The sequence below is a fragment of the Triticum aestivum genome, chromosome 2A (genome assembly GCF_018294505.1).
Source record: "Triticum aestivum cultivar Chinese Spring chromosome 2A, IWGSC CS RefSeq v2.1, whole genome shotgun sequence".
Classification (NCBI taxonomy): domain Eukaryota; kingdom Viridiplantae; phylum Streptophyta; class Magnoliopsida; order Poales; family Poaceae; genus Triticum; species Triticum aestivum.
The window spans coordinates 46,901,891-46,915,091 of NC_057797.1; the positions used below are offsets into that span (position 1 = coordinate 46,901,891).

Sequence of the window (13,201 nt, forward strand, 5' to 3'; positions counted from 1 at the left end):
CGAAGTCCTACCACTGGTCGTTTCAACCGATCACTTTCGACCATCGCGATTACTCAACAAGTATCCCTGGTATTAGATCCAGTAATTGGCGGATATCACTTCACAGGAGTCTTGATGGACGGTGGCAGCAATCTAAACCTAATATATCAGGATACAATCCGCGGGATGGGGTTAGACCCAACAAAAATTCGCCATAGCAATACTACCTTTAAAGGAGTAACGCCAGGCCTCGGGGCTCGTTGTACGGGCTCCCTCCTACTACAAGTTATATTCGGCTCCCCCGATAACTTCCGTCACGAGCATTTAACCTTCCACATCGCTCCGTTCCAAAGTGGCTATCAAGCACTGCTCGGACGCGAAGCTTTCGCTCGCTTTAATGCAATACCACACTACGCCTCCCTCACACTCAAGATGCCCGGTCCATGTGGCATCATTTCAGTGAACGGAAATATCAAGCGATCTCTGCGCGCCGAAGAGAGTGCGGCTGCCCTGGCAGCCGCACACTAAAGGCGCCCGGACCAGCGAAAGCATCCAATAGGTCGTCAAGACCTCAGACACAACTAATCAAGTCCGGCGCTGCTATTTATACCGAATAAGTGGTCACACCCCTATTTGTCAATACAAGGGGCTCAACGCGCGCAGACAAGTGGCAAGTTTTTCTCATCTTGAATTATACATGGTTTCTTTAAAAACTATCTTTTTGCACGACAACCTTTTCACCTAAATTCCTCTCTTTTACAGATGATCATCGTGCTACACCCGTCCAGGATACGGCACAACGGAGACACAGGCGCAGACGTGCAGCAGGGACCCGCTCTAAGGATTCTTTTTAGATTAAGACCCTGCGCAAACCCTTTTTACTGTCTCTTGTTGATACATATCCACCGCTGAGAAGGATGCTGACGTCTTGGCATGTGGCCACGCCAGAACAATGCACGTACCTGGACACAAGGGGCTTCTTACAAAGGCCATTATTCAGGCCCGGTTTATACCACAAAGACCGAATACCTTAGGGAGTGTTTGGCGTCGCGGGTTTGTCCTTATATGCATCAGCTCCGAATCATTGTCTTTGGTCAAATGTTGGGTTTGCCCGGCTCCTGTGTTTTGGTGCCTTACGTTCCACTTTACCGGCTAAGGTAGCACCAGGAGAACTACTGCGATTGTTCCCTGATTCATCCGGACGAGCACCTCAGTAGAGAAAGCCGAAAACTAACTGTCATGATATAGCATGAGACTGGTGAACCACTCGATGACCTGTTGGAATGTTAGAATTCCCCCGCCTTAACGAAGGGCCGTTTTCCAGCCAGGCATGTACGCACCCCAAGATCGGGAGAGTGCGGAGCCACCAGGGGCTATCTAGTAGCCCCACTGTCAAACTCCTAGGGCTAAGTGAAAGTGCTAAAGCCTTATAGTCCGGTTGCCTCGCTCGCTCCGCTATCACCTCCTTAATAGGACCAAGACGTTGGGTTAAGTGTGAACGCGTATTTTTTGCGAGCATCTCCGCATTATATGCGTGGGGGTTGAAGCCGACGGCTGCAATCTTTCAGGTTATACACATGTATACATAAACGGCCGCCCAGGAGGCATCATATTACTTTCAGGCAAAAGTATAAAAATAGCCTTATAAAAAATTTATAAAAGCATTTCGCTTACAATGAGATTACATATCACTCAAACATAATATTTTTTGACCACTGGGTCTCTATCAAATGAGCACCCTCAAGAACTTCTTCAAAGTAGTGCTCAGCAGCCATTCGGCCTATGGCCGAATCCTGCGCTGCAACAGTGATAGCATCCATCTCCGCCCAGTATGATTTAACACAGGCAAAGGCCATCCGTGAGTCCTCTATGCACGCCGACCTCTTCATCGCATCAATGAGCGGCACCACGTCAAGGAGCTGTTGCACCAAGCTGAAATAGCTGTTCGGTTTTGGCCTTTTCGGCCATAGCTGATCCACAACAGACGTCATGCATGGCGAGTCCGGACAACCTATTCAGTTCGGCCCATTCGGCTAATTGGTCAGTCAATGAAAGCGGACACTCGGGAGAATGGAATTGTGTCTAAAATAGCTGGTCCACTTCATGGTCCGTCTGACCCTGGAAGTACTTGGCCGCATCGGCAGCGCTCGCCGCCAAATCCATATACACATCCTTCGAACTCCACAGCCGATCCAGAGAGGCATACCGTGGATCTCCGAACTTCCTCCGCAACATAAAGGATTTCCCAGTTACAATATCCCCGGCTTCCCGCAGCTCCTCCTTCTTCACCCTCATAGCAGAGCGGATGTCTTTTCTCGTCACAGTAGCCTTCTCAAGGTCCGATGCCTTCGCTAGGTTTTCCTTTTCAAGAACCCGGCAACGGTCGGCGGCGGCTTTTAATTCTATGGCCATCTTGGCCATCTTATCCTCTCGGTTTTCAACTCTTCGGCCGCCTTCAAAGCAGCCGCATTACTAAACCTCGCTTGTTCCTTGGCTCGGGCAAGTTCTGCCCGCAAGGCTTCAACAGTGGCAGCTCCATCTGTAGTCACAACATATTAAAGATACTAGCATCATGCTGCTCTTACTATGTGGCGTTTACCAGATAATGACACTTACCCTGTGCCTCGTCAAGCCTTTTGTTAACAAGCTCGATGTCGGCGTCTGCCGCATCCAACTGCCGTTTTAAATGGGCAAACTCGCTAGTCCGGCTAGCTACCGGAGCTTCCATCACCTGCACATAGAGGCAGTATGGCTATTACCTGGGAATATGATCCTCTGTTCGTCATCGTTTCCGATGACAACCAGAGTCTCAGGGGCTACTATCTACACAGGGCACACCTAGCATGTGCAGGACTATCATACATTATTTTACGTACCTCAAAGCCTGTCAGTAGACTCATAAAAGCTTCATGCAATCTGCTTTCGGCGGACGAGATTCTCTCCATCACTGTATTCATCAGCACACGGTGTTCATCTGAGATGGCCGCTCGCCCCACCAACTCCCTCAGAACATCCGATCGCACACCAGACGGTGCCGGACTCTTTTTTCCGCTCTCTTTGGGAGCCGGACACTGGGAGCTTCGGGGGTCAATGGGATTATCTTCTGGCCTCACCCGGAGAGGCCCTACGTGATGACACTTCGGGGTCGACCGCTTCCGGAGCGGAGGAGTCCGGAGGGGGCGTTTCGCTCTCCATCATCTCTGGAAGAAGATCCCCCGAAGACGAGCTCATTTGAGAAGGGCTAAGGCCCGAACTGCAAAGATATATGCGGTGGTTATTTTCTCAGAAGAAAACGATGGCATACCTGTACTATTAAAGTATTTCGGGTCACTTACGACTCGCTGGAGAGTTGATCCCCCCGCGGACTTTGTGCGGCAAAAGCACCCCCCCAAGGTAGGACCCTTAGCGGGAGACTTCTTCTCCCGTTTGGAAGCTTCGGCGTCCAAATCCCCGGGCGCAGTCCTTTTCCTCCTCCGGTCGTCTTCCTTCATGGAGACGCTCGCTCCCTCGGTTAGAATGGGCAGCGTTGGGGGCCCGCGTCCGCCCGTATTATCCTTCCCAGTATCTTCCTTCAAGGGCTCCGGGCAAGGTGCGACCTGGAGCATCTTTTCCAATACCGGATTGTCCAAACCCTCAGGGAGGGGGGCCGAACACCGAATCAACTTCGCCTTTGTTAGCCAGTCCTGGTCAAAAAGCAAACTCTCAGAAATAACTTCATAACAAATGAGAGATAGTATGTTCGGTCGGAAGATTCCTTACCTGTTTGGCGGCGCGGTTACTGCTCAGGCCCACGTCCTTGGTGATTTCCGGACACTCTACCTGAGGTCCGAAAAATGACTTGTACATCTCCTCGTGCGTCAGGCCGAGGAAATTTTGGATGACACGCGGTCCCTCGGGATTGAACTCCCACAAGCAAAGGGGCCGGCGTTCGCAAGGCTGGCTTGACGAACCAGCATAACTTGTATTACCGCAACCAAACTAAAATCTCCATTGAAGAGATCTCGAATGCGGCTTTGCAGTATAGGCATGTCCTTGGTTGGGCCCCAGCTCAGACCTCTGCTGATCCATGACATCAGTTGTGGTGGAGGGCCCGAGCGGAAAACAGGGGCGGCCGCCCACTTGGCACTTCTAGGAGCCGTGATGTAGAACCACTCCTGTTGCCACAATTCAGACACCTCTGGAATGGAACCTTTGGGCCATGGAGCTCCCGTCATCTTGCATATTGAGGCACCTCCACACGCTGCATGTTGCCCCTCGATCATCTTCGGTTTTACTTCAAAGGTCTTGAGCCACAAGACAAAGTGAGGGGTAACCCGGAGGAAGGCCTCACACACGACAATAAATGTCGTGATATGAAGAAAGGAGTCCGGAGCTAGATCATGGAAGTCTAGCCCGTAATAAAACATCAAGCCCCTGACGAAAGAATCCAGAGCAAGGCCTAGACCTCGGAGGAAGTGGGAGACAAACACGACGCTCTCGTTGGGTTTGGGAGAGGGGACGGCCTGCCCTCGGGCAGGCAGCCGATGCACAACCTCGGCGGTCAGATATCTGGCCTCCCTTAACTTTTTGATGTCTTCTTCCGTGACGGAGGAAGGCACCCATCGGCCTTGAAGGCTAGATCCGGACATGATTAAAGGTTCGGAACACCTGACCTGAACTTTGGGTGTTTGAGCTTGAGGAGGGGGAAGGATTCGATTGAGCACGGGAGGGAAAAAAGTAAAAGTCTTGTCCCTTTATAAAGAGGGTGAATATCAAGCATCCTCTCCGTGGCCGTTTGGACTTGCCTATAGTCTAGGAGTCCTAAAAGCGGTTGGGTTACCCACACCTGTATTGATGAGAATCCCAGAATAAGAGGACACGATCTCTGCTTTAATAAGACGTGCCAAGGAAACCGCCTCGCGTGACACGCTGAGGTGGGATAATAAAATGATTCGAATAAAGGCTTGGCCGTGGTGCGTCACACTATGGAATACGCAGCGAATTAGATTTGTGTAAATATTATTCTCTCTATGGCAATATGTGGAAACTTATTTTGCAGAGCCGGACACTATCTTTGTGTTCAAAATCTTCTATGAAGTACTTGGAGGAGGAACCCGCCTTGCAATGCCGAAGACAATCCGCGCGCCAGACTCGTCGTCATTGAAGCCTGGTTCAGGGGCTACTGAGGGAGTCCTGGATTAGGGGGTGTCCGGATGGCCGGACTATACCTTCAGCCGGACTCCTGAACTATGAAGATACAAGATTGAAGACTTCGTCCCATGTCCGGAAGGGGCTTTCCTTGGCGTGGAAGGAAAGCTTGGCGATACGGATATGTAGATCTCCTACCATTGTAACCGACTTTGTGTAACCCTAACCCTCTCCGGTGTCTATATAAACCGGAGGGTTTTAGTCCGTAGGACAACATAGAGAACAACAATCATACCATAGGCTAGCTTCTAGGGTTTAGCCTCTTCGATCTCGTGGTAGATCTACTCTTGTACTTCCCATATCATCAATATTAATCAAGCAGGACGTAGGGTTTTACCTCCATCAAGAGGGCCCGAACCTGGGTAAAACTTCGTGTCCCTTGCCTCCTGTTACCATCCGGCCTAGACGCACAGTTCGGGACCCCCTACCCGAGGTCCGCCGGTTTTGACACCAACAGTCGTCATCTCAACATTAAAGGGGCGCCGCTCGCTCGTATGGCTATTGTAGGTCACTATTCACACTATTTTGATCAAAATTTTGTCTTTTTTGAAAGGAAGTCAAAGGGGGGATTTCTTTTTGTGAATTGTTTCTCACAAATACAATGTAAGGTCAAGTTTATTTCAAAAATATTTTCAGGTTTTTTTTAACTTTTTGTTGAATTACTATTTTTTATATAGGATGTATATCTCCCCATAGAACAAAAGTTCCCCTCCCATTTAGATCACTGGTTGAACAGAGTAAGAAAGAAAAAGGAAAATCTAAAAAGAAAATTTTGCACGGATCTCAATGTATGATCTCACGAATATAACACCTACTGAGAAATTTTGAAACGGAGTAGAAAAAGAAAGCCAAATGTAGTTTGTGGAAAGTGCAAAAACGAATGTGGTTGACATGATGGACAATGAATGAATGCTCTTCATCAGTACTGCGGCAGGGTGCACTCGACGCCGGGTACCTTGCCGGCCTCCTGATCCGCGCAGTAGTCGTAGATTCTGTAATTGTCCTGCACCCACCGCATCTTCCCCCGCTGGTCGCCGGTGAGCCCGCCGCAGGCCCCGAACGCCCCGGCGCAGGTGTAGACGCAGTCGCCGCCGTAGCACTCGCAAACATCAAGATCAATGCCGCGGTAGCTGGCGACGAAGGGCGCGCGACTCCAGTCGGCCCTGACGCGGCCACCCTGCGTGGCCCAGTCCTCGGCCGCCCAGATGCTGGAGTAGGCGTACATGGGGCGGCTCGTCGGGAACGCCACGCCGTGGGCGTGCTCGTAGTTGCGGAACGCCCTGATGGGCGTCCCGTCGACGTACCAGACGAGCATGCAGGGCGTCCAGGAGATGGTGTAGTTGTGGTAGCCGTCGGTGGGGTCGAACCAGGGGCGGAACTGCATCTCCTTGCCGCCGACGCCGGCGGCGTAGACGTTGGTGTGCAGCGTGTAGGGCTGCCCCGTCTCGTTCCCCAGGAACTCGAAGTCGATCTCGTCGTGGTCGTCCCCCACCGAGGATGTCTGAATCGAACAACAGTATCAATCAATCCTTGGAGAATATATAGGTATATGGACCAGAAAACAAAAGTCGGTGCAGATAAGATGATTGGGAGCAGGCCGGCTACTTACGTAGTACGTCGTGACGGTGCCAGCGGAGTCGCCCTTAACGAGCTGGATCATGGTCGACACCGTCCCGTATATAAACTGCCGCTTGGACCGGATCATCGAGCCTAACCACCCAAACATTCATTCATTCAGAAGAGAACTCCATGAAAAATACAGAAGTTCTGAGGTTGAAGAAAGACCTGAGGAGTTGCTGACGAGGGCGAGGGAGAGGCTGTTGCCGCCGTCATAGGTCCAGCAGTTCTGGGGCTCCCACGTAGCGTCGCATTCCTCCAAGAAGTTGCCGCCGGACACGAGGCCAAGAACCGAGGCAAGAGCTACTAGCACTGCAGCCAACGCTTCCGGCTTCCCCATCTTTCCTTTAGCTGGACGAACACCTCCAGATCGACTACCTATTATGTATATCTGTAGAATCAGTGTTTTGTCTTCAGAGGTTGATAGACGAGACAGGGATATATAGTGCCTTGAGCACGTCGGAAAATGATATCGACGGGTGGATTGGAGGCGTGTGGAATGATGGGGAGAGGAAAGTAAGGCTGGGTGGTGTCGCGGACACGTAGCCTCATCACTTTGCTTCGGCGACGTGCCTGACATGGCAGGCAGGGCATGCTTGTGCCGGACGTCTCGAAGGCATCGGGCCGTTGCCCCTCTCACCGGCATCATTGTTCCGCTGCCCGGCGACCGGCGTGAATCATTCTTTCCTCTAGAAAGCCAAAATGAGAACGAAGAAAGACAAATCGTTTCTTAGTTTACACATACACATATGTTTCTCCGATCGCGTTTGATAATAATTATATATAAAAATGGACGAAATGTCGTTGTGAACATATATGTTTCTCCAAGCTGTCGTTGTGAACATAATCTTGATTATTGAGAAAAGAGAAAAATATAATTTTCATCCCTCGGCTCTTCACGGAGTTTAGATTTGGTCCATCAACATCAGAATCGAACAACCCCCACCCCTCTCCCCAACTACTGAAACTAGACAAGGTTCTTCCCTGGTCTTTGTTTTGACCGATTTTGGTGTTGACTCACCCCAGTTTTGACTGTGCTGACTCAAATTCATGTAGTTTATTTCAAATCCATGAACTTTTTTTAAATTCAGATTTATTTTTTCAGGTATCTATACTTTTTACAAGTTCATGTACTTCCAAAATTCTCGCATTTTTTAAATCCTTGTTTTTTTTTCAAAGCCGCGTACTTTTTTTAAGTACACATAATTTTATCAAATTCGCATACTTTAACCATGGTACTTATTCAAACCCATGAACTTTTGAAATTCACATAATTTATTCAAGTTCGCGTGTTTTTTTAAATCCATGTGCGTTTTCCAATTCGCATACCTTTTTGAGATCCTCGTACCTTTTTCAAGTATGCATACTTTTTTTTCAAATCCGCATACTTTTTAAAAGTTCACAAATTTTTACAAGTTCACGAACTTTTTCCAAATAAAGTATGTGAATTTGAAAAATTACATATACTTGAAAAATGTATGCAAATTTAAGAAAAGTATATGGATTTCAGAAAAGTTGACAGATTTGAAAAAAATACGCGAACGTGAGAAAAGTATGTGAATTTAGGAAAAGTTCATGTATTTGAAAATAGTACGCGAACTTGAGTCCTCACAGTCAAAACAAAGGTGAGTTATCACGAAACAGGAGATGGGGTGCATGTTATGCCAGAGAACATCTCTTCCTACTCGTCGGATGCCATCGAAAGGGTGAAGAAAATGATGGAAGGAGGAGATGGGGAACCGCGGAGTGGTGTGATTCTTGCCCGGAGGCAGTAAGCGGGCGGGAGGAGCTTGTCCGAGGTTGTGTTTAAGAAAGAATTACTTATTTAACACTATCTTAAATGTTGTTTCCCTATTTGACACCGAAAAACTTTTTCTTCCCTATCTAATATCGACTCTAATTTTTTTTGCCCTTTATGACCCTTTCATCCGTTTTGAGCCTCAACGATGTTAAATGACACCTGAAAAGATCATTTTGCCTTTCATGTGGTATGTGATCAAAGTTTGTGCATGGAGCTCGTGTGGCGGCGGCTCGCACATCCGCTGTACTGGCAGGACGCATATCTTGTGCAGCTCGCGCCGTGGTGTGCAGCCGGCCGGCGACAGACGGCCAGCGGAGCTGTGGAACAACGGGGCGCACGGGCCAAAGATGTTAGAGGCACGCGACGGCTGGGAGAAAAACGTTTGGCAACCGAGAGGGCGCACGATGGACGGCAGAGTCACCGGCGTTGTGTCCGACTTGTGTCCGCGGTCGGAGACACCGGCTCATCCGGGCCGGTTGGATGCATGCTCTACACAATGGGTGGCCAACGGGGCCGTGATGCGGCACGGCGGAGGGCATGGCGGGCATCCTTGGTCGCATGTCCTGTGTCAGCCAGCGTGGCAACCTGAGCCTGCATCATGCACATCCTGGCCACAACAGCAAGGCAGTACTTGTACACGCTGTACACAAGAGCTAACGGGATCACTTGATTGATTTTCTTTTAAAGTTGGCTCACGCACCCAGCAACCGAACCGGCTGGATAAACACATGCAGCTAGTCAGCTATGTAGCATACAACAAACAGGCTGGTTGGACATGTCTTCTTTGCCATTATTAGCATCTATTTAAATTTTGGTTACATACCATATGAGGGGTAAAAAGGTCTTTTTAGGTGTCGTTTAACACCGTGAAGGCGTAAAATGGACGAAAGTGTTATACAGGGCATAAAATTTAGACTCGGTATTACATACGGAAGAAAATATTTTTCGGTGTCAAATAGGGAAAGAAAATTTAAGACAATGTTAATTAGGGAATTCTCTCTGTGTTTAATGTCGAACCGCTCGTGAACGGATATGTGGCCGAAATAGATTTCTCGACTTCCATGCAGGTTTAATGGAGGCGTTTGAATGTGGTGAGGAGGCGTGTTCTACCGGCTGGGCGTGCAGCGGCCAGCGCCCTCGGCCGGCACGTCGCTTCAATTGCGGACGCGGTCAGAGGTCGTGTCCGCCCTGAGCCATCTTCCATGTGGAGCGACCGCTCTACAGCGGCATGAATGCGGGCAGCTGGGGTCGGACGGGAACACGTGCAGACGAGGGAGGAGGTGGTTTGGGGTGGGACAGTGTGGTTAGAAGCGAGCTTGGATGCTGTCCGGACGCCCGCAAAGCCAACCCACATTTGTCCCTGATTTACGGGTGAAAGTACATCTTGTCTGTGCGGTCTGGACGGTTGCAGGTAGTTTGAGAGTCGCAGTTGGAGATGGTCTAACCCTAGGAGTCTGGAAGTTTCCTCCAATCAACTGATGATTTGAACCATTTTTCTTTCTAGAGAAAGTGTAATTTTATCAATAACTGGGATAACCCATCTTAGAAGGAAAGACCAGTCAGACTTAGGCATAATGGTTTAGGTACCAACTCGGAACATATCTTCTTTTCCTTTTTATTTGCCCGGCAGGGAAATATCTATACCTACTATTAAAGGAAATAGATATTCTTAGTTTGGTTCAATTCCAACTATTAAAGGGAATATATATTCTTGGTTTGGTTTATTCCTTTTCATTTCGATGGGCTTCATAGAGTCTGCGAAAAATAATTAGGTCAAAATAAATTAACATTATGAGAATTTAAACAGGACCTCCTGTCTGGATCTTCGATGCAACAACCTATGCGTCATTCGCATTTACTAAATCCCAACTCGCTCTAAATATATGAGTGGTGGTCCTCGTGTTTAAGCGAATGAGCTAATTAAAGAAAGAATTGTGGACTTAAATAAAATATTTAAATGGATGTGGTTAATTAAAAAAAGGACTATGGGTAAACTGGTGGACTAACTAAAAGAAAGATTGTGGTCTTAATAAATAGAATTTTCAAATAGATGAGGCTAATTAAAGGAAGGACTTGAGGTAAAAAGGTAGGATAATTAAAAAGAAGGCTATGTATGCTTCAATGTGTTGGGAATATTAAATTAGAGAATGAAGGATTTGATTCCCGACTAAAACGGGTGAGGACGTCACGGTAACTAAAGGAAGGATTATACTTAGATGGAATCAGTGGGAGATTATGCCCAACAAAGAAAATATGAACATGGCTAAATTGCATCGTATTTTTTATGTTCATTTGGTAGAAGGAGCGTTGAAGTATTTTTTTTCATAGTGAATCCGGTGCTGTGGGACATTATACTTGCACAAAACATCAATTTTTTCCGTTGCAACGCACGGGCATATGTGCTAGTCTGATATACAAGATATAGTACAAGTGTTGTTTGTAATTCAAATTTAGTATTAAATCAACGATACTTATTATGGGACGGGCCGGGGAGTTCTTACTAAGAACAAGAAAAATACAATCCAATCTTTTTTACTATTCTTGTGGATGAGATCATTTGCGACAACATAATTCAAAGATGATACTATCCCCATTGCTGTCGAACAACAAAACAAGAAAGGCAAACTAAACTAAGTGCAACAGCTTTAGAGTTTGGTTTGTCTAAAACAAACTTAGAGGCTGGTTGGAACCATGCATCCATAGCATTCTGTGCTGTGTTCCAAGCATAGGATGCTGGGGGTTGGTCCCATGTTTTGCAACGGAAGCGTAAGCTTCTCCGATGTCGCGCCGCTCCGCAGTCCCTTCCTCCACGTTGAACACGTTGAAAGATTTGTCAGCCAGCTTAACCAGGGAGTAGACACAGTTCCGCTGAATCCCGTACCGATCCCCGGCCAAGCACGACACGCCGAAGTTCAACGGGGCGACGAAGAAGGAGACGTTCCCGCCGACTACGAGATGCCTTTGGTGACTTCGTCAATTTCAAGTTGATATGCCGCATCAGTCTCTCGGAGGTGCTCATAAGAGTAGGATGTGCGTGTATGTGCTCATAGGGATGATGAGTATATGCGCGTATATATAATCGTATGCGTCTGTACTGTGTTCAAAAAACTAAAGACCCTAATATCCACATGGCGATCGATCCAGAGACCTCCCACATCAAACGAAAAGGTTCTCTAGGAATCCTTAAAAATAATTCGGTAGGGAGGAGTGATCAATCGAACGAAAAAGTCGCTCTATGAATCGTTCGCTATGGCGAAAACCCAGCGCAACCCCCGCAGTTGGGCTAGAGGCCCAGCTAACCATTTTCTTTGCAAAAAAATACCATGAACGAAAAAAATTATTTGTATATAGAAAAAGGCGCAGAACAAAACAAAATACAAATGCCATGCACCGATTTATGAAAAATTGGCATGCTGCTTTATAAATTACCAAGCTCAAAAATATTACCATGGTATATTTAAGTATTAAAAATCAAGGCAACATGTATACAAGTCTATATGGCAAAAATCATTTGAAAGTATCATGGCAGCAAATGTTTAATTTACATAGCAAAACTGCGTTGGAATTGCAAATTGTACGATGACTATTATACAAAAAAAATGAAGTCATGGCGGAAAAAAAATTCCCATGATCCAATTAATAAAATGTCCATGATCTTAAACATAAAATTATCATGCATAAATAATAAAATTGTCATCCGACCTATCATGAAAAGTTTACACATGGCAAAATTATTAAGCTTTTTTAGAAGATGGCAAATTTAGGAGATTTTTTCACTAAAAACACAGGGCAACTTTTTGAAAAGATGTAACAGGTACATGTAAATTATTTTGAAAAGGGTGGCAAATTTAGGATTTTTTTCACTAAAAACATGGCACCTTTTTCATGTATTTTTTCATGGTCCATTATAAGGTGTTTATGCAAAATGAAGTTGCCTTAGTATAAACAATAAAATTGCCATGATACGTACAATTAACATAGTCTATAAAGTAAAAAAAAATCAATGCCTAATTAAACTAATTTGCCATGGTATAAATAATGAGATTGCCATTTTACCTACAAAAACTACCATCGGCTAATTAATATAATTGCCATGGTCCAGTAAACTTGACATCGTTCGGAAAAGTTGGCATGAACCAGAAACTGTATTTGCCATGGTGCACACAAAAAAGATTGCCATGATCCATAAACTAAATTGCCATGATTGAATAGACTAATTTTTCCATGGTTCCCTAGAAAAGAAATTTGTCATTTTTCATAACAAAAAAATTGCCATTGTATGTGAAGTAAAATAGCCATGAGATAAATAAAATGTATTTGCCATGGCCCATAAACTAATTTTTCCATGAAATATAGACTAGATTTTCCATAGTTCCATAGAAAAGAAATTTCCTTCCAATGACATGTACAAAACATCATGGCAAAATTGCCATGAGAATAACAAATATGTTTAGTTGCAATCACAAAAACAGAATTTAGTTTTCGAGGGTAGAGTATTCAATCCAAATTTGTTGATTCGACACAAGGGGAGCCAAAGAATATTCTCAAGTATTAGCAGCTGAGTTGTCAATCCAACCACACCTGGAAATTTAATATCTGCAGCAAAGTATTTAGTAG

At 46.3% G+C, this 13,201-nt stretch overlaps 1 protein-coding gene across 1 annotated transcript; it reads right to left on the bottom strand.

Annotated features, from left to right (window-relative positions):
- Positions 1-5,861: 5,861 nt before the first annotated feature.
- LOC123184632 (xyloglucan endotransglucosylase/hydrolase protein 15) lies at positions 5,862-7,213 on the bottom strand. Its single transcript, XM_044596723.1, has 3 exons — positions 6,952-7,213; positions 6,776-6,876; positions 5,862-6,667 (listed from the first exon to the last, which is right to left on the bottom strand). The coding sequence occupies exons 1-3, from the start codon at positions 7,121-7,123 to the stop codon at positions 6,086-6,088; spliced, it is 855 nt and encodes a 284-aa protein (XP_044452658.1). The 5' UTR covers positions 7,124-7,213; the 3' UTR covers positions 5,862-6,085.
- Between the last annotated feature and the right edge of the window lie 5,988 nt (positions 7,214-13,201).